Genomic DNA, 19,591 nt, shown 5'->3' with positions numbered 1-19,591 from the left:
GCAATTTCACTGTTTCTATGGGCAGCTATACTGAGTTTCTGCTTTCATCTATCCTCTAGTGTCTCTTGTTTGCTTTGAATCAGACTTCATATTTAAAGTTAGCTTCTCTTCTCTCCTGCTAGTTTTGGCTTTCCAACCTTGCCACTGTGGTTGAATTTTAGGAACACTAATGTAATGTATAATGTATTTCAGATATGAGAAAATGAGGTTTCTGACAGTCGACCGTTGATTTGGATGTTTCAGCAGCTCTGTGATTTATTTTTACTCCTTCTGTGCCTGCGTCATACTTTGATCCGAATGCTTGTCAGTGAGCTCGAGACAAAGAACCACATTATTTCTCTATTTCAAGTAAATGTATTTGGGGTTTTTTTCCCAAAGATTTCTACTTCAGTAATTTCATATTCATATCTTCTGCCCAACATCTAGTTAGCATTTTCTTTTTCAGATTTTGAAATCAGCTCTGAAAGTTAAATAATCTGACACAATAACACTTTCATATAATCCTTCAAAAACAAGTAAATGTGGCTGTGGCTCAGTTGGTAGAGTCGGTCGTCTCTCAACCGAAAGGTCGGGGGTTCAACCCAAATCGCTCCCGCTGTTTTGTCGGCAGTGTCTGAATGCGTATGAATGGATAAGTTACTTCTGATGGTCACTTTACACAGCAGTCTCTACCATCAGTGTGTGAATGTGAAGGTGTGACATGCGGTATAAAAGCACTTTGAGTAGTCCGAAGACTAGAAAATCGCTTTACAAACCCAAATCCATTTACCATTTAGAATCTATCATAAACCTTTGTAGTCCTGGAGTCAAGTGCAGATCATTTGTTCTCTTAACCTTCACTGACTCATGAACACATTGAGAACAGACTTTTGAGGTTTTTCATTCTCAAGATCTTGAGTTAGGAACCGCTAAGTCGTCCTGATAGCCTCCCCCTCCTTTCTCTGTGTTTCATGTCTGCCTGATGTAGCTTTGACACATCACCTCCTCCTCCTTCTCCTCACATCGTCCTCCTGCAGGGAAACTGACAGCTTGTATTGAGGCCAGGGGGGAGGTTTGGGTGAGGAGGGGGGAGAGAGTGTCAATATTGTTTTGTATACCGGACCCTGCCTTTTGTAAAGGGGTGTGTAGGGGGTGGTGGTCTTTGTCCACATGACCCTGTACTGTAGGAGGGATTGTGTGTGTGTGTGTGTGTGTGTGTGTGTGTGTGTGTGTGTGTGTGTGTGTGTGTGTGTGTGTGTGTGTGTGTGTGTGTGTGTGTGTGTGTGTGTGTGTGTGTGTGTGTGTGTGTGTGTGTGTGTGTGTGTGTGTGTGTGTGTGTGTGTGTGTGTGTGTGTGTGTGTGTGTGTGTGTGTGTGTGTGTGTGTGTGTGTGTGTGTGTGTGTGTGTGTGTGTGTGTGTGTGTGTGTGTGTGTGTGTGTGTGTGTCTTTGAGCGCTTATGTATTAATATCAGTGTTTGTACATTTTCAGAAGTGATATGATATGTTCTCTAAATTAAATGTTTAAGTTGATTTCAAAGCTTCATCGACATCTTGGTGAATTTTACTGCCTTTCCCAAGATGTGTGTATTAATCTTCTAACATTTCTCATGCCCTGTTTATCCCGTACCGGCGAGCGTTTTAATAGCAATAAACGGTTCAAACGGATGCACTGGATACCAAAGTCATTTAAAATTAATTTGACAAGTTTATTAAAAACTTAAGAAGCTTTAAATGTCCTGCCATCAGAATATATGAGTGAGCTTTTACTGCCCAAAAAGGCCTCATCGATGTGCGAGCTAACGGTGCCTGAGTCAGCGTTGGGGTCAAACGGGGCTTTGATGGCAGCTCAGCTCTGGACACTTCTTCCAGTTAGTATTCGGTGTGCGGACCTTGTATCAGCTTTTAATATTTTTGTCTTAAGACACATTTTTACAGACTTGACTTTTTATCTGACAGCTGATTTTATTAGAGCTTTGATGTCCACGATTTCACTTTTTTGTTCTTATTTTGGGGCCATTTTTGCCTTTTATTGGAAAAGACAGCTGAGGAGGGACATGAAATGTTTGGAGGAGAGAGTGGGGGACGATATGTAACAACGGTCGAGATGGGATCCAAACCCAAAGCTTCTGTGGCGAGGACTGTAGCCTCTGTACATGGGGTACGTGATGTAACAGCTAGGCTATGCAGCGCCTGCGTTTCAACTTTTAAAATCTTTTTATCGTTTAAATCTATAATCCTGATTGTCTCTTTAAATTAGTTTCTATAAAGCACTTTGTGATCCTGGTTTTAAAAGTGCTCTACAAATAATAATGATTATTATTATTATGCAGAAACAACAATCAATAAGATAATTCAAGCAGACATCTTTTGGTGTCTCAAGAAAAATCTTAAAATGATTTCCTCCTTGAGCCGAAGAAAAATTCAACTCACTTAAAGATGCAAATTCATAATATATGTGTAACCATGACACCCAGAAAAATAGAAAGGACGTACTGTTGGTCGTAACTCATCTTTTGTCTTTTGAATTCTCTGCAGCAGTCTTCAGTATGTGTCCTCATATGAACTTTATTTACTGCTTTATTAATGTGTGTGTGTGTGTGTGTGTGTGTGTGTGTGTGTGTGTGTGTGTGTGTGTGCAGTGAAGTGACTGTAGTTTATTGTGAAGTTTCCACTCTGATACTCTGACGGGCTGATGTATTGACCTGACACACACACACACACACTCTTACAGTCACAGCAGGAAAGTCTTCTCTCAGCTGGAGACCTCGTATCTCCACATCGTGGATTTCTCAAGTCAGAAAGCTTCAGTTCAAACATTCGTGTGTGTTTTAGTGTGTGCGTGTGTTTGTGTGTGTCTGTGAAGTCCAGGTATCACTCCAGTGCCAAGTTTTCCCTCCTTCCTCCTTTCACTCCTTTCACAAAGTCTTTGTTGCCGTGGTGACCCACCCTCCCCCTGCCCAGTCCTCCTCCTGGGACCGCCCATCTGCCATTCAGCCCGTGAATGAGATGGTGGGGGGGTGGTCTGTGTGTGTGAGTGTGTAAGTGTGTGTGTGTGGTCAGGCTGCCGCTCTCTGCTCCCTTCAGTCAGGCTGCAGCGCTCCAACAGAACACAACAAGGTAGGAAACACACATTTATCCACACGTTGACACCCACATTCCTCCTTAAATTGTGTTGGGAAGTAGTACAGAGTTATTAATGTGTAGTTGTGTAGTTAGTGTGTGTGTGTGTGTGTGTGTGTGTGTGTGTGTGTGTGTGTGTGTGTTGCAGTGATTCACTTGGATATTAAGTTGGCGTCAGGTTGACTCCAGATTCTTTGATACGAAAGCCACTCTACTCCTCTCTCTCTCTCTCTCTTTTTCTCTCTTTCTCCCTCAACCTCTCTCCCTCCTTCACTGTGTTAGTGTGTGTGTGGTTGTGTGTGTGTGTGTTTTTCTTTAGGTTAACTTTGCTACAACAAAAAGTTCAGTGGCCCCAAGCATGCTAACAGATGCTAGCATCTTGTGTTTTTGTGTCACTTGTTGTTTGAACCCTGTGTTCAGGTTAGATTCCTGTTTGAGTTTCAACTTGCCCAGTTTGTGACCCCTCTAATCAGTGAAGTGTTGACTTGTTTTCCATCACATGTTTAAATTCTGACAGGTTAGATTTCAGCCAATCAATTTAAAGTAAAAACTAACTACAAGAACAACCGGCATCTGAGAAAGAATTGATTGACATTTGAACCCTTCTGTGAACCCTCACACAAGCTGCATTTCCACTGCAGGAACTTTCCCCTGGGGGGAACCAGGAACCTTTGTGGAATCTCAAAGCTTTTACCACAGGGACCAGAAACTAGATTTAAACCTGGGGATGTTATTTAACCCTCAAAAAGTTTCACTGCAAAGGGTTGGCTCTTCAAAAACTACAGATACTTTAGAGAAGAGGCTTCTAATAAGCCATTTAATTCAGCCATTACTTCTCTAAATCTGCAGCCTCGAGTCAGCGTGTTTGTTTTTTTGTTCGTCATGCATTGATAATCTGATGAAGTGACACAATGGATGACCGACAACAAAGTCTTGACCCTTTTGAGCGTTCATGCTGAGGAGGAAATCCATCATCTGAGGCAATCAGAAGACTTCATTGCAGGCTGTCTCGATAAGTGTGAAAAACACAGACAACAATAGGCTAAAATAACCATTAAAGCTCATTAAAAACTAGTTCCTGGTTCTTAAAGTTAAAGTAACTCAATGTGACTTTTGATCTTGTCTCCTTCATGGGGTCGCAGCTCTCACGCTTGGAATCCGGGGTCATCTGTGCATTCATCTTTTCTGTTTTTACAAAGAGCTGAGTTTGACAAACAATAACCTCTGAGTTTTTTTTTTTTACTTCAAATCTAAGTGACAGAACAGAAGATATGTAAGCAAACTGTTCAGCCTGCGTCACTCTGACTCACAGATTAATCTACTACCTTATATCTCATTAAAGGAATTCCTTGTACTCACAGGTTCTGCAGATATTCAACAGTGCAGAGGCAGACTGAAAATCAGTAAATCACAAAGCAAGCTGCTCGTAGTCATCTTGGAAAAATGTGTAAAAACTTTAAGCAACAAGGTTTTCCCGTTAGTGACATTGAAAGTAGCATTACCGTAAGAGGTCCTCATAAGAATAGAAGAACAAACATTTTCTTTGTGTGTGTGTGTTCCCCTCCGTATGGCTCCCAGCTGACGGCACCACCTAACTGTGCATCATGTCTTCCTGCTCTCTGATTGGACCATTATATTCTTCATTTAAGATGATTGGTGATGTTTCCAGATGTCACAGTCTGAGTGACATTTTTCATTACTAATAACATCAATGAAAAGACAGTGAGCACGTTCACACGCACACTTAAGTGGAGCTGCTGTAGAGCTCCATTAGGACCTTTTTAATTGGAATCCTGTTGTTGTCCCAGAAAACAAGAATATCTTTATAAACAGAAGTATGTCTGACTCCGCTACAGTAGGTGGTGATGTGGTCCTTCAGCAAGCGGCACACTGGTTATATGTCCAACAGTGAAAACATAAAGACACCTTTATAGCTCTGTACATTTCATACATCAGAATCAGAATCGGGTTTTATTGCCAAGTACATTTACACATACAAGGAATTTGACTTGGTGTATTGGTGCCAAACAATTAACAAGGAAATCATGTAGAACTAGCAACAACTTATACATGCTTTACGCTTTTGGAAAGCAAACCGATGCACGCTATCCCTGTAGCTCATGGTGATATTTGAAGGGGGTCGACAACACAAATTCTGCGGTGCTATGCATTTATGCAGCTCCACGTCTAGGTCAAAGCCCGGCGCCCAAACTGTGGAGCATTTGCAGAACGCCTCGGCCAGTTTGGGTCAGATTGAGGCGTATACATGCAAGAGTTACCGCATGATGTAGATGTGTCAGTCTGACTTTGAGAAATTAAACGATTTCAGTCGGACTCATGTAATGTAAACATCCTGACTGTCATTCTGTGTACTGAGTCATGTTCTCTAAGTGACAGTGTGTCCTCGGTGTGTGTAGGAGTGATATGTTTTTGAGGCTCAGCTGATCTACGAGCTGCTCTCACAGGAGTTTTCTCCGTCCCGCTGCGTATCGTTCTGTTTGTAATGACTGCTGACCGGAGATGTGTCTCAGAGAAGTTCAGTTGTTTATGTTCTAGGAGAACACCGAGTCAGTTTCTCTCTTGTGAGCTCAGATAGTGGAGAACAGTTTGTGTGGTGATGAAGTCACTGAAGCTGTGACTCAACTTCCTGTGTGATATTAGCGAACAGTGCTTTATCACATCATTAGAGTCTTTTATTAGAGGGGGAGTTTGAGCCTTAAACTCTGAGTCCCTCTTTTTACCCTGTTTTGTGGTCTAAATGACAAATAGGTACCAACAGTTTTGGATGTGCTCCAGGAGATTTCTTTGGTTAGCAGAAGTGGAACATGATGTGACGGCTGCAGAGTAAAACTTCAGCCAAGCAAAGTACATCGACTAAATGTTCTTGTTTTCCATCACTGACAGGCACAGATTGTTAACCTCAGATTCTTACAACATTTCAGAGATAGATCTTTATTTTAAGAGGAAGATGCTTTTTTTCAAAACAAAAAATGGTCTAGAAAAGCAGTAACAGTTGTCTTTTTAAAGCCTCTAGAAGAAGAAGAAGAAGATATTCCCTATATATAAATTCCCTTTTACACTCTGTTGTTGGAACTTGAACCGGCGACCCTCCAGTTCCCAACCCAGGTCCCTCAGGACTGAGCTACTGCCGCCCCCATTTAGACTCCATTAATAAAAAAAACAAATTATTACTTAGACATCAGAGTTGCTTTTATCCTGCGGCTTTATTCAATTTCTTTGTTTTGGTTAATGTGTGATCTTAAGTGTTTTAAATGCATAATATTCTTTAAAATACAACCCAAAAAAATATATATATATATATATCGGCAGTAATAGAAAATACATTCTGATGTTCTGCAAGGTCAAGTTACTGTTTATATAAATGGAGTCTGGTGGTTTTAGTGTGAGCAACTTAAAAGCTGTTTTCGGTTTCATTAAAGCACCTTAGTCTAGTGGTCCTTTCTGTGATGTTTTCAGGCTGTTTTTAAAAACTCACTGAGCCTGTCAAGAGCCAGAACTTTTTGTGGTCGTACTTTGATCAGACCCGTTTGCATCAAAGCGTGTCATAACCGCAGTTACATCCCCTTTTAGATCGGCAGGCTGAAGAAATGGACCAAAGCTTTTCCATAGCTTTGAACAATCTAGTCAATTAAGACCCTAAATATTAAATTGAAGGCCCAGGTCATTAAATACAAGGTTTCACCTTTTCTTTCCCCACTGAAAAGCTTTGTAAAGTTCTCTCAGGGTTTTAGAGCGGATCACCTCCAGACCTTCAGTACAAATCTGAACTCACCTGTATCTTTTCTCTGCAGTTCATATCTGTACTGACGAGGCGCTGCGATCAGATCACTGCAGACCCGTTTTCAGTGTGAACAGAGAAAAGAGCAGAAACAAGAGCAGTGAATGCAGTTTATCTGCTACAAACTGAGCGTTGAAAGGAGCTTCAACCTTTAAAGAACTGACAGACTCAGTAAATATGTTGCTGTGTAAACTGTTTGAAGTCGGTCCACCCCCCCCTCCCATGAAGGTGGAGGGAAGAGGCCCTTCCTCCTTTCATCTGGTTTTTGGAGGGTTGTGGCCTCCTCCCTCCCTCCTCCTCGACGTCCTCCTCCTCCACTTTGGTTCTTTGGTTGACTGCGTCCTGGCCTGGAGTCCTGCAGGGCCACTGTCCCCAAAAACCATAGCCCGTCTAGTCGTGGTCCACACTCCCTCCTCCTCCCCCTCCTCTCCCTCCTCTCCCTCTGTCTCCGCAGCACAATAACTACCACATGTTATTTTAATTAGTGTGTAGCGGTCGGTTCTTCTCCCCCCTTTTGTTTTGGTGCCTCTTCCTCCTTTTGATGGCTGTTCTTCTTCTCTTCTCCTCTCATCAGTCTCGCTTCCAGACATCCAGAGTAGAGCTGAATGTTTGGTCAATCGACAGAAATGTCATCACCCGTTATCCCCAATTTCTATAATCAATGAGTCATTAGAGAGGGCCGCTGTATCAAGTGAGTATCATCATGTAATAACAGAAGTCCATATCTGAGCTGCTGACTTTACAACACACTAAATCCTCATTTCTCTTTAAACTTCTATGCCTGGAGGTTTTTTATTTGAGCCTGGTAAACATCCACATCTTTGAGCTGTGGTTAAATATCACACAACTTATTTTAGATGCAGTTCTTGTCTTATTGGTGGAAATCTTTTCACATCCCATTAGCAATCAAAAGAATAAAAGCTCTCAGAGTTAGAGGGGAAAATCCTTTATCTTTGACGTGTTATATTTCTAATAAACTTAATAACGGGCTTGATAATGACATTAAATGGTTAGCTTTTTCGAGGGGGATGTCGGGGTGTTGTTGATTTTGACTGAAAAAGCTTCATTGTGTTCATGTAATTGTCGAGTTTCAAGAGGAATACAGCCATCTGGGTTATCTGGGTTTGGATGAGTATCTGCTTATTGATTTATTTTCTTGTCATTGTTTCTTTGAAGGCGGTCGTATGTGTGCATAATTTGATTCTGAGACAGATTTCCCCACACACAACTACCACATACTTCCTCAGCTGTATTTTTAACACACATATAAAAGTTTACCCTGGTTACCAGTTATAAAAGGATAATGGACACGTGCACCTGTGCAGACAAACGCCCTCTTCAGCCCCGTTCACACACGCACTACACTCCTGAAAATGTTCAGATTTTCCAGAAAGGGGAATGCTCAAATCCGTTAACCCTGACTTTGATAACCTGATGAGATAGCCAGAGTCTCCCCCCCCCCTCCCCTCAACTATTTCAAATTTGAGGTCTTTCAAGTTTTGAGAGCTGTTGAGGTCATGTGTGAAAGGGCTATTCCGGAAAATTTAGTCTCAACACCTAAATGTTCTGAATTGTCTGGAAAATGTCGGGAGTTTTTGTGTGAAAGGAGCTTAAGATTCTTTTGGAGAGGCTAAGCCTTATCAGTTCCCGTCACCTGCAAGCACAGAGGTCGTATCCAAACAAAACAACAGTAATAGTTTATGGTATGTTTGTCTTGTTCATGATTATTAACTCTTCAGTTGTATAGACTCCTCTACTGAATCTATATGTACTGCTTTATTCTTTTATTTTAAAATGTTTGCGTGTAAGTTTGATTTTAAAGCCCTCTGCTTCAAATGGTGCAACATATACAAAGTCTGACTTACATTTCAGCTCCTGGTACGAGTGTGGGAGTTCAGAGACGTTCTGTAGATAAATGTTTGAGGAATGTCGAGGATTTACTGAAAGTCAGAGACTGGTGCAGCCTAGCAAAGCCAAACACTGGAAGACTCCGGGGGGAAACTACTGGCCAAAGTCCTCCTTCTGAAGTGGTCCAATTTCAGTGTTTTTCAGTGTTTTAGATTTTTTTTTGTGTTTTTTTTAAAATAGTGTTTAGTCTCTTTTCTCCGCCAACCCCACTCATGTTCCTGAGGGCGGAGGATCAGACTACATGAATGTGTGCGTGTGTGCGTGTGTGTTTGTGTGGGAACCGAGCGGCTGCTGTGATCAGGACACATCAGCCAGCTAATCAGTTTTGAGAGCACTCAGCCGACACACACACACACACACACACACACACACAGCTGACCCAGTGTCCTACTGTAGGAGGGTGTGATGGTCCGTATGGTTTCATTGTTAGACAGCTGACCTCCTGTCATGACAAACAAGCACTGAGAAGACACAGAGCGGAAGTCACAACAATAGTATCCTCCTTAAATGGTTTAGATGATAACTAACTGCATTTAGTTTTTTGTTGCTTTTTCTTCTTTTTTTGTGCGTCATCCCATAAATGTCCAAAACATTCTCCACTCAAGGTCCTCCAATACAAACTCTTTGATACCCCTAATTCCCTTTTCCCATCTCACAAACACACGCACACACACACAATTAAGTGTCTGATTTAAGGTAATCTGGTTTTTCCATTAAGGTGCCCTTTAACAGCTGTTTCAAGGCACCATTCAGGGTCTGGTTTAAGGTACAGTGTACATGTTGGGGGACCATTTAGGGTATGTTCAGGCACAAAATCTACTTGGTGAGGTCTTCAGTGAGAGTCATACATTGTTTGACCCCTCCTTTGCCCTCCTCTGCAAACCCAAACAGACCACATCGTTCTTGCTGCTGCAGCTGCTGCCTGCCCTCATAATGGACAGATAGAGCAGGTGCACTAAGCAGGTGATGTTACTGCAGAGGGTAAATCGATTCTGTGAACACCTTCATCCCTTCTTCATCTTAACATCAAGCGGCAGTGTTGCTTCTGTCAGGTCAGGATTAAACAGATCCTCTCAAGGCCTGGAAAATGTTTCTGTTAGACCAGCTGATCTGGGAAAAGTTGTGTCCAAAATTGGAAGAAATCTACTGTTTTGGGTTGGATGCGTCTCCAGGAAGTGAATGGAAGTCTGTGTAAATATCCCGAAGTGACCTGAGTAAACATGAGTGTGTGTGTGTGTGTGTGTGTGTGTGGTGTGCTGTTTTAGTGGTGAGGTAATGTGTTGGTTGTCTGTGAGGAGGGTAAAGACTCTTTCAGTCCATCAGTGCAGAAAAGGAGGAGGCCTCTCCTCTTTCATTTAAACCCCCACCACACACATTCCTCCCCCTCCAACCGCGACAAAAAGGAGGTCGGTGGTCGGCTCCTTTGTGGTGCTCAAACGCACACGCACACACATCAAAGGTTTCTCCACACCAACGTGGAGGGTGATGTCATTACTCTCTCTCTCTCTCTCTCTCTCTCTCTCTCTCTCTCTCTCTCTCTCTCTCTGGTTGTTTGTAACACAGACAGGACCACAGACACCTCCGGCCATCATCCCCCCCTGTGCCTAAAACTTAGAGCTGAGTATCTCTGAGTTGTTCTGAGTTTCGTGCCTGAACAGGATCTTTGTCTAAACAACACGTGCAGTATAAATAAGGCGTGTCAGGAAAAGTTCCTCACAGGTATTGGAGAGGATGTTTGTCGTGATCAAAGAGTCTTTTGAGGAAACTAAAACCTGCGTTTTGACCTGAACAAAAACTAGTCCAAAGGCAAGCTTACTGATGGTTTAAGCTCGATTTGCAAAATCTGTGATTGGCCGCAGCGCTGGCACTGAAACCGTGAGGGCGCTGTGCTTGATGCTAGTCTTTGGCCAGCTGCTACAACCTGAAGGAGAAGGACACAGATGTCTGTATTGTACATTACACTGCATGACATTTCTGAAACAAAAACATTCACAACATACACACATGTAGTCACGCAAATACACATCCATAACAGTTTAAAAAAATATACATGAATTCTACATGAGAACGTATAAAAGGAGTGCAAGTGTTGTAGGACCTTTGGATATTGTAGCATCTTTTAAAGATATTAATGGACCTTAAATGTCTTTGCACCACTGACCTCTTCATGAAGCTGAAATGGTGATACTCATTGACACTGAAGAGAATCAGGGACAGAAATTAGTAAAGTGATGACTGGAGCGTTTTTAATTTTATTTTTGCACCTCAAGATTTTCAGATTAAAGGCTTTATATGTGATTTTTTTTGATCCAGCAGATGTCGCCCTTGAGCACCAGCATGAAACCAAAACAACTCGCGGTGCATTGTGGGTTAGCATGCTAATGCTAGCGATCTTTATTATGCTCATATCTTCACACTGCATGTAAATTTACCTGAAATGAGCGTGATCTAGAAACGCAGTTAAGCAGTGAGTACAGTATGTTATTCTTCTTTTCTCTAGTCCCTCAATTAAACAACTTTTATACATGAGGGGAGGAGTCAGCCGTCGGGCCGGCGATGTCAACAAACAGAAAATATGACTCGGTAAACTGGGAGAACATCACAGACAGTGGGACTCGGGTGTTACACCCATTGTAGACAGTCATGACTCACAGAGTTATTTAAGTGTGAAAAATCACATATAAAGCCTTTAAACCTTATTTTAACAAAGTTTCAACATTTGTTTTTAACCATGCTGACTCAATATCTGCCCTTGGGTTTACAACATTTCCAATCATGTTCAGCATCAATTTGACTTCTCAACATTGTTAGTTTACTTTAAACATTTTGCCTGCACAAGGGACATTAGCACTTTTATATGTTCAACATTTTTATTGATTTTACAAACTGAGAACAACAATTACCCCAATTACTATGACCCGAAATCTTATTAATGTTATCGCTACATAGGAGTACAAGGCGGGGCGCCGGTAGCCTGGTGGTTAGTGCTTGCGCCCCACATACAGAGGCTTTAGTCCAAGGGGACGGCCTGGGCTAGAATCCGGCCTGGGGCTCCTCTCCCGCATGTCAATCCCCACTCTCCTTCTCTCCCTGATTTCCGACTCTATCCACTGTCCTATCTCTCCAATAAAAGCAAAAAAGAATATCAGGAGATCTTCAAACCAACAACGTTTCTGTGTTAAATGACTAAATTCACCTCGAAGTTAGAGTCGCAGATAGCCAGGCAGCATAAAGTCCCTACGTGAGCATGCACTGATCCAGCTTATCCAACAGAGAGTATGTCACTCTCTCACAGGCTGCTAGTTGAGCCATAGTTGTAGCTCATTCTTCATAATGAGGTGAGTCTTTTCTCCGCCAATGAAATATCCGTTTAGCAGTTGTGAAAGCCAAAATAATCCAACGATTTCAAAGGAGGACAAGTCACACTCTTAACTTCCGTGGTTGAGCTCAGAAAAAAACAGCTTAGCAGATGTTTGGAATTTCTTTTTCATGACTTCATAAATAAGCTGTTTGGTATTGTTCCAGCAGTCTACGTGCAGAACATGTCCAGACTCCAGAGAATATAAAGATGGAGGCACCAGGCCTCTCTGTTGGTTATAATTTCCACTTATTGTTGAGGTGTTCGATGCTGTGTTACCAGAGGCCACACCCTGTTATTATGAGGTCATGATCTGAGCCTGGCTCTCTCTCTCTCTCTCTCTCTCTCTCTCTCTCTCTCTCTGTGTCTGCAGGCCTATGGCTGGGCTTTGGAGGGTATGCGTCACCTAGCTGGAGTCAGTATGGAGGAGTGCACGCTGCCGGACAAATGCCAGGCGGTGATCGACTGCCTGGAGGACTACCAGCGCCAGCACCCACCTATCCCAGACGGCCGTTTTCAGGAGATGAAGGCGTTGGCAGAGGAGCTGCGGGGCGAGCGAGGCCTCCGTCAGTGGAGCTTCGCCTGGTCAAAATGTCAGGAGACAAAGAAGATGTTTGACAGGAAGATGGAGGCGGCGCTCAGGACACGAGACTCCGCCCACAGACAGAGATCTGACTCTGCCGTCAGCAGGAGCTCCGTCTCCTCCAGGAAATCACTGTCAGGACTTTTGGGGGTCTTTGATAAGTCCTTAACTTTCTCATCTTGCCCCCCTGAGGAGAGCAACTCCTCGCCTCCTCGCAGCACTTCCTACTCCCATCTCTCCAACACTCCTCAACACACCCCACTCCTCCAGCGTCTGTTCCGCAGCCCCTCCTCCGAGGAGTCATCAGATCTGGTGGATATCTGTTCCTCCAGTCCCAGTCTACCCCGCCTCGGCTCCTGTCACAGCTTCACACCCTCCTTCGCCTCGTCCCCCTCCTCAACCTCCTCATCCTTCTCCTCCAGCAGGCGGCAGCAGTTAAGAAAGACTCAGAGCTTCGACTGTCCCTCCACCCCAGAGTCGTCACGGTACGGGCCCAACCCCCGCACCCTCAGCGAGCCGGTGCGTAGAGGAAACACGGGCGTGTTCATCCGCGGTCTTGAGGTCAGCAGCTCTGAGGCAGCTGACCACACGCTCTGCCCCAGGACACCTGCTCACAGCTGGGCAGTGCAGGGACTAAGCAACCCTGGGACACCCGGAACCCCAAGAATCAATGGCAGCCCGGCAACAGAGTCCAGACCCAGGGGGAGGTGGGTATCAAGAACTCCATGGAGGTCTGAAATAGAGTTTATCGTCCTTTGTACTGAGTGTGTGTACATGTTTTGTATCTGCAGTAAGCTCCGGCACGTCGTCGAGGAGATGGTGACCACGGAGAGGGAGTACGTCCGCTCTCTGAGTTACATCATCCGTCACTACTTCCCCATGATGGACCGGGCCGACCTTCCTCAGGACCTGCGGGGAAAACGCTCAGTCGTGTTCGGAAACCTGGAGAAGCTTCTGGACTTCCACAGTCAGTTCTTCCTGAACGAGCTGGAGGCGTGCTGGAAACACCCGCTCCGAGTGCCACACTGCTTCCTCAGACATGTACGACACGCAAACACAAAAACACTGATGATATTTAATATCACTACTTTCAGTGTGATTTATAAAACATATATTCAAGGGGAAAATAGTAATAAAATTCAACAACAGTTTATTATTGGCTGCACCAACTCAGTGTGTGTATCCATGGTTACCACAAAAACAGCAGATTTAAGTGAATTGAAATTTTGGAATATAAGTCGCACTGGTATGTAAGACAGTCGGTTTTGGGGGGTCTCTCAGGGGTAACAAGGTTTAAACTGTCTTCCTGCTTCATGTAGTCCACATGGTGCAGTTTCCTGTTCCTCTGTGTAACTCCGCTGGTCCCTCATTGACTTAAATCGAGAAGTCTTTCTAAAGAAACCAGCACTCCTCAAGCTTTATGAACTGAACAGTAAACTACTGTTTTCTTTAAATGCACGTTAGATCGCTTGCTATTGGTTATTTAATTAAAACGAGGCATTTAAATCTAGTAATTTTCCTCAGTTGCTCTAAAACTTTTTAGAAAATGTAAATGATTGTTTTTTTTAAGGAGATGCACATTTTGATGTAATGTGTTTTTGTGTATTGCAGCAGGAGCAGTTCAGTCTGTACGCTCTCTACAGCAAGAACAAACCAAAATCTGACGCTCTGCTCGCTCTGCACGGACACTCCTTCTTCAGGGTGAGAACTCATCATCACATTATTATTCACATTTTAGATCTCACACTCAGCTGGTACCCTCATTGTGTACATTTCTGATGAGAGTACAGTGAACTGACTCTGATCGTCCTCCTTTTTCTCCTTACTTCTTCCCTCTGTCTCTCGCTGCATTTCTCGTCATTTCCACCTCCTCCTCCTCTCCTTCCCCCTCCTGTATGCTCCTTCTTCTCTCTGTCCTTACAACCTCTTCATCTTTCTCTTCTTACACTTCCTCTCCCTTTTGTCTTTTTTTTGCCTCCTCCTTCACTCTCTCCTTTTTTTCTTTCCTTATCTCAAACTCCTTCTTCTGCCCCTACCTTTACTCCTGTCTCTCGTTCTCTCCTTTGCTCCTCCTCTTGCTTCTTCATCTCCCTCTCCTCTATCCCTTTACCTCCTCTACTTCACTCCTTCTTTGTCTCCTTTGATTCCCCTCCTAATCTGCTTCTTCCACCTGCTTTCTCATCTGCCATCTCCCCCTTTCCTCTCCTCCTGCTCTCTACCTCCTCGTTTTCTCTCCTTCTTCTGTCTCTACTTCTCCACTTTCTCCTTTCTTCCTTGTATCTCCTCCTTCTCTCTCTCTCTCTCTCCTACACATCTATCCTTCATCCTTCTCCTACTCTTCTTACTCTCTTTCCTCTCTCCTTTCCACCCTCCTTGATTCCTCCCCCCTCGTGCAGAGGAAGCAGGTGGAGTTGGGGGATAAGATGGACCTCTCCTCCTACCTGTTGAAGCCTGTCCAGAGGATGAGTAAATATGCTCTGCTCCTCACTGACCTCATGAAGGAGGTGGGCGCGGCTCAGGAGGCGGAGCATGTCGCCCTGCAAGCCGCCACCAACATGGTCAAGTTCCAGCTTCGTCATGGCAACGACTTGTTGGCAATGGACGCCATCCGAGACTGTGATGTAAGTTTGACTATCTCAGTGTGGTCCTCCTCGTCCTCCTCTTCCTCTTGTCCTTCAGAGACACATGACTCTACCTCTCTCGCTCCCTCCCTCCAGGTAAATCTGAAGGAGCAGGGTCAGCTGATCCGTCAGGACGAGTTCACTGTCTGGACGGGGAGGAGGAAATGTCAGCGCCACGTCTTCCTGTTTGAGGAGCTCGTTCTCTTCAGTAAACCCAAGAAGATGGAGGGAGGGCTGGACGTCTTCATCTACAAACACTCCTTCAAGGTAAAACCATTTAATTAGTAAAAGGATGGACGACTCGACAACTCCCTAAACGTGAAGCCAAAACATTTAGAGCTCCCCCTGCTGACTGGCAGCAGTACTGTTTATAAGCTCCACCTCACCCATGTTAACAGATTAGACATGGATCAAACTTTGAAATCAAAATACAGGACATGGTATCTGTCATTATAGATCATTCTTATCATGCTGATTCATGTCCAAGTGTTCCTTTGTCTGTGAAGGTCAGTTTTCATTTGTAATGTGATGCTAAAAAAAAGGGCTATAACAACATGATTGACAGCTGTGTTGACAAATGAGGCTCCTGTAGCGCTGTGTGCACCAGGTGATCAGAGTAGAAGAGCCGTTGAACTTTCCATAACCGCGAGTGTCTGCTTCAAACCGACACAAGAATCTGTTCTGCTGTGGAGAACTCTTCGACGCTCGATTGAGGTCAGACTCAGACTGAGCTCCTCTTCCTCTTTCAGACAGCAGATGTGGGTCTGACCGAGTCGGCAGGAGACAACGGGCTCCGCTTTGAGATCTGGTTCAGAAGGAGGACGTCTAAGAACCAGACCTTCATTCTGCAGCCCGCCACAGCTGAGGTCAAACACGCCTGGACGACCGGCATCGCCCGAATCCTGTGGACGCAGGCCACCAAGAACAAAGGTACAGGCACACAATAATTTGGACCTCTCCAACCACCTTCTGAACCCTCTCCCCGGCCTCCTCTTGCACTCTGCATGGAGGGTCTGCAGTTTTAAGTGCTGGGGCCTCTCTGTCTGCTGACACCACTCCCTCTCCTCTCTTCACCCGGACATCATTTCCTTTCCTGTTCTGTGTTTCAGAGAGTCGTCTGAAGGAGATGGTGTCGATGGGAGTGGGAAGTAAACCTTTTCTGGACATCCAGCCGAGCGATGCGGCCATCAGTGACCGTGCCGTTCACTACATCATGAAGAGCAGAGGTCAAACACTTTAAAATAAACGTCTCATTTTAGAATGCAGTGCTCTGTATCTACTCACTTAGATGAGGACTAAGAGAAGATGTATTGTTCGACTTTTATTAATGATAATAAATGAATAATATGTTCTAAGTTTGATTCATTAGCTTGCTATGAACTAGATCTTATCGGCTCATGACTGAAATGTCCATGTGTTTGTTTAGGTGCCAGAACGCGAGCGTCCATCGCCGTCTCTGTCTTCGATCACTCGAACCCTTTCAAACGAGGATCGGGGACCTCTGAAGCTGCGGCCTCAGGACCCTCTTCATCCGGCCTGCTCGGACCGCTCAACCTGCACATGCACATGTACAGGTACGACACACACCTGTCCCACCTGTTCTAGGTTCACTCTGTTTATTCAGCATCATGTTTAAGCCGTTCTTGTCCTCCTCCTCCTCCTCCTCCAGTCAAACCCTCTCCTCGTCTCCTGCTGCAGAGAGCTCCTTCATCACTTCCTGTATCGAGGAAGACGAGCAGGAGCACGAGACCAGCAGCCAGCCCTCCATGAGTACGTAAACACGCAATAACGCAATAAATCCTGCAGCCAATGCAGGAGCCATAATGTGTTTTTTTTATGGGCTTGAGATCATTTTTGGGAGGTTGCACTGTGGGGCTGTTTATCTTATTTCACCTGTTCAGTTGTGTGGCGGGCGGGAGGGAGACAGAGAGGCTGAGTGGGTTATAAACCTTCAATTCTTATTTCAACAAGGATTTGATTTGTTTAAAGTTAGTTACAAGACTGTTTACACTCTCAGCTGCTTTTGACAACCTTTTAGTCGTTACAGTTATAACTATTGAAATGAAATACAAACTGGAAACAGAAATGGGGAGATAATTGATGTTTATTCCTTCAAAACCCTATCCCACATTTCCCATAATGCACCAGGACAGTCTGCAAAATCCTCTGAAATCTTTCTCTTCTCCTCTCCTCAGCCACAGAGAGTTCAGGCTCGTCGTCTCGCTGTCTCTCGGGCTCCACCGGCTCAGACAGCGGGTGCGTCTCCTCCAACCTCCAGGAGGCGCTGCAGGAGGAGCCGAGCCCCCCCAGCCAGCCCCCCTCCTACTGCTCCTCCTCAAACAAACAGCATCTCAACAGCCCGTACATTTCACCTGTGAGTGCAGAGATGTCTTAAAGATCGTCGTCCTTGTTTCTGACGTGTCCACACGTTAACTGTTCTGTCCGTCTGTCTGTCTGTGTGCAGAAAACGGCTCCGGTCATCAGCCCGGCCACCATCGTGTGAGTCTGCTGACCTGACGGACTCATAGGTAAGGGAGCAATATCGATCGGTAACATCACCCACAGCCAGAAAAGCACAGGAACCAATTTTTCAGATATTTTCCAGCTCATCAAGTCCCATAGCAGAGTTAGTCATTTTTCTATCAAATTCTGTCACATAGCGGACTCTTCCTTCTCTCCTCGTCCTTCAGAGTCGTTCTTACTATGTCATGTCCTGCCTCAGGAGACAGGGACCGTCTCCCGCTGTAAGGTGCATTCATGAACAACCAGATCAGGGAGTGCACATGTGAAAAACGGCTAATGTTAGCTCAAAATATGTCATGTAATACACCTGTCTCTATGTCTCTCTCCCTCTCTTCAGGTCCGTCTGCTTCGTGCTGAAGTTTGGAGTTTCCTCACAGATTTGAATCAGCGATGTTTGATTGTCAGATGTTTGTTTCATTGTGTTCATGTTGTTGAGCTCCGGTAGAGTTTGTTTTTGTAAATAATGACTGTTAGAGTTTAATAAATCTCCTCTCTGTAGTTCGACTCCTCACAGCTGCAGTGTGATGTCTCTTGATTGTGCTGATGAGGCGACTGGTCTGTCAGGAGCACGCGCGTCCCAGCTGTGAGGAGTTCAGGTTTGTGTCTGAGCTGGTCCAGGATCAGCTGGACTTAACTGTACATGTGTGTAAATAAAACCACAGCTGAGTGTCTGCTGTCACTTTTCTTACTTGAATAATAAACATGAGTTTGTTTCAAACTGATGGAGTCTGAAGTTTGTTTGTCAAGAGTTATCTATTATTATTACTAAGAGTATCTTTATGTGTCTGCTTCTACGCTGACATACAACCGGTAAATCAAATCTGGAGTTGTTTACTCCTTTTATGGAGCGATGGTAGCCGTTCCCTCCTCATTCCAGTCTTTGTGCTTGGCTAAACCTCTAAAATGAAACCATCTGAGACGTGATAAGCTTTTTGTGCTTTACGTCCTTAACCATATGACCTGTGTGTTTTACTGTTCTGTACTCGGCAGGAGCTTCAAAGGAGACTTTGTTTATTTCAGTCGGTACTTTTCCTTCAGCTTTCATACCAGCTGCCACTTCAGTGCTACAGACTGCAAGTCACTGCCATGATTCAGTTCCAGGTACGAGGAGCTGTTGATTATAAATACATCAATCATCTATTCATGTTTTTAAAAAAAAATAGACTGAGGCATTTTGGCTTTTGGCCTCTTTGTTCTAAAAGTGTTGCTGGAGCTTTTTGACCTCTTCAAGCTTTTTCCCGCTCCATGCACCTTTGTAATTAATTAAATTGTACCAGATAACCCTACCCTGCTTCTCTGGTGTCTTATCAATGGGCCAAAACTGGGGGAGAGGATCCCAACGGGTCTAGTTTCTGTTTTCACAAACATACCGTCCATATTTTTGTCTTGGGGTAGGAGTGAGGACTGGGGCCAAGACTCAGCCACAACAGAATCATGACTAAGTTCAGATTTAGACCAGGGCGGAGGCAGAGAAGTTAGGACTGGACCGAGGTAACAGGTCCAGGTTTGTTTCTCTGGAGAAAAAAATGATTTCATAGTGGACTATAAAATTCATGCAAATCCAAAAGGGTCCAAAATCTCAGGTCAGAAAGAATACTTAATTAAAGGTCATGTTGGTGTTGTCTTAAGGTGAGTAGAAAAATGCAGGTGTGAGGAGAGCAGGACATCTCTGCTCTTCATTTAATAGAGGACATGGCAGG

At 44.3% G+C, this 19,591-nt stretch overlaps 1 protein-coding gene across 2 annotated transcripts in view; it reads left to right on the top strand.

The window, feature by feature from the left end:
• Positions 1-18,613, top strand: part of plekhg4 (pleckstrin homology domain containing, family G (with RhoGef domain) member 4) — a 50,135-nt gene extending 31,522 nt beyond the window's left edge. For both annotated transcript variants that reach the window (XM_061052383.1, XM_061052465.1), the window contains exons 13-24: positions 12,538-13,454; positions 13,539-13,788; positions 14,359-14,448; positions 15,144-15,368; positions 15,465-15,635; positions 16,118-16,298; positions 16,478-16,594; positions 16,795-16,942; positions 17,038-17,138; positions 17,564-17,742; positions 17,833-17,896; positions 18,229-18,613. In XM_061052383.1, coding sequence (XP_060908366.1) covers positions 12,538-13,454; positions 13,539-13,788; positions 14,359-14,448; positions 15,144-15,368; positions 15,465-15,635; positions 16,118-16,298; positions 16,478-16,594; positions 16,795-16,942; positions 17,038-17,138; positions 17,564-17,742; positions 17,833-17,871 — 2,418 coding nt within the window. In that variant the 3' untranslated portion in view covers positions 17,872-17,896; positions 18,229-18,613. The remainder of the gene's footprint in view (positions 1-12,537; positions 13,455-13,538; positions 13,789-14,358; positions 14,449-15,143; positions 15,369-15,464; positions 15,636-16,117; positions 16,299-16,477; positions 16,595-16,794; positions 16,943-17,037; positions 17,139-17,563; positions 17,743-17,832; positions 17,897-18,228) is intronic.
• The last annotated feature ends 978 nt before the right edge of the window (positions 18,614-19,591 follow it).

This window comes from Labrus mixtus, chromosome 1 (genome assembly GCF_963584025.1).
Source record: "Labrus mixtus chromosome 1, fLabMix1.1, whole genome shotgun sequence".
NCBI lineage: Eukaryota > Metazoa > Chordata > Actinopteri > Labriformes > Labridae > Labrus > Labrus mixtus.
This window is presented reverse-complemented; position numbering and strand designations above follow the sequence as displayed.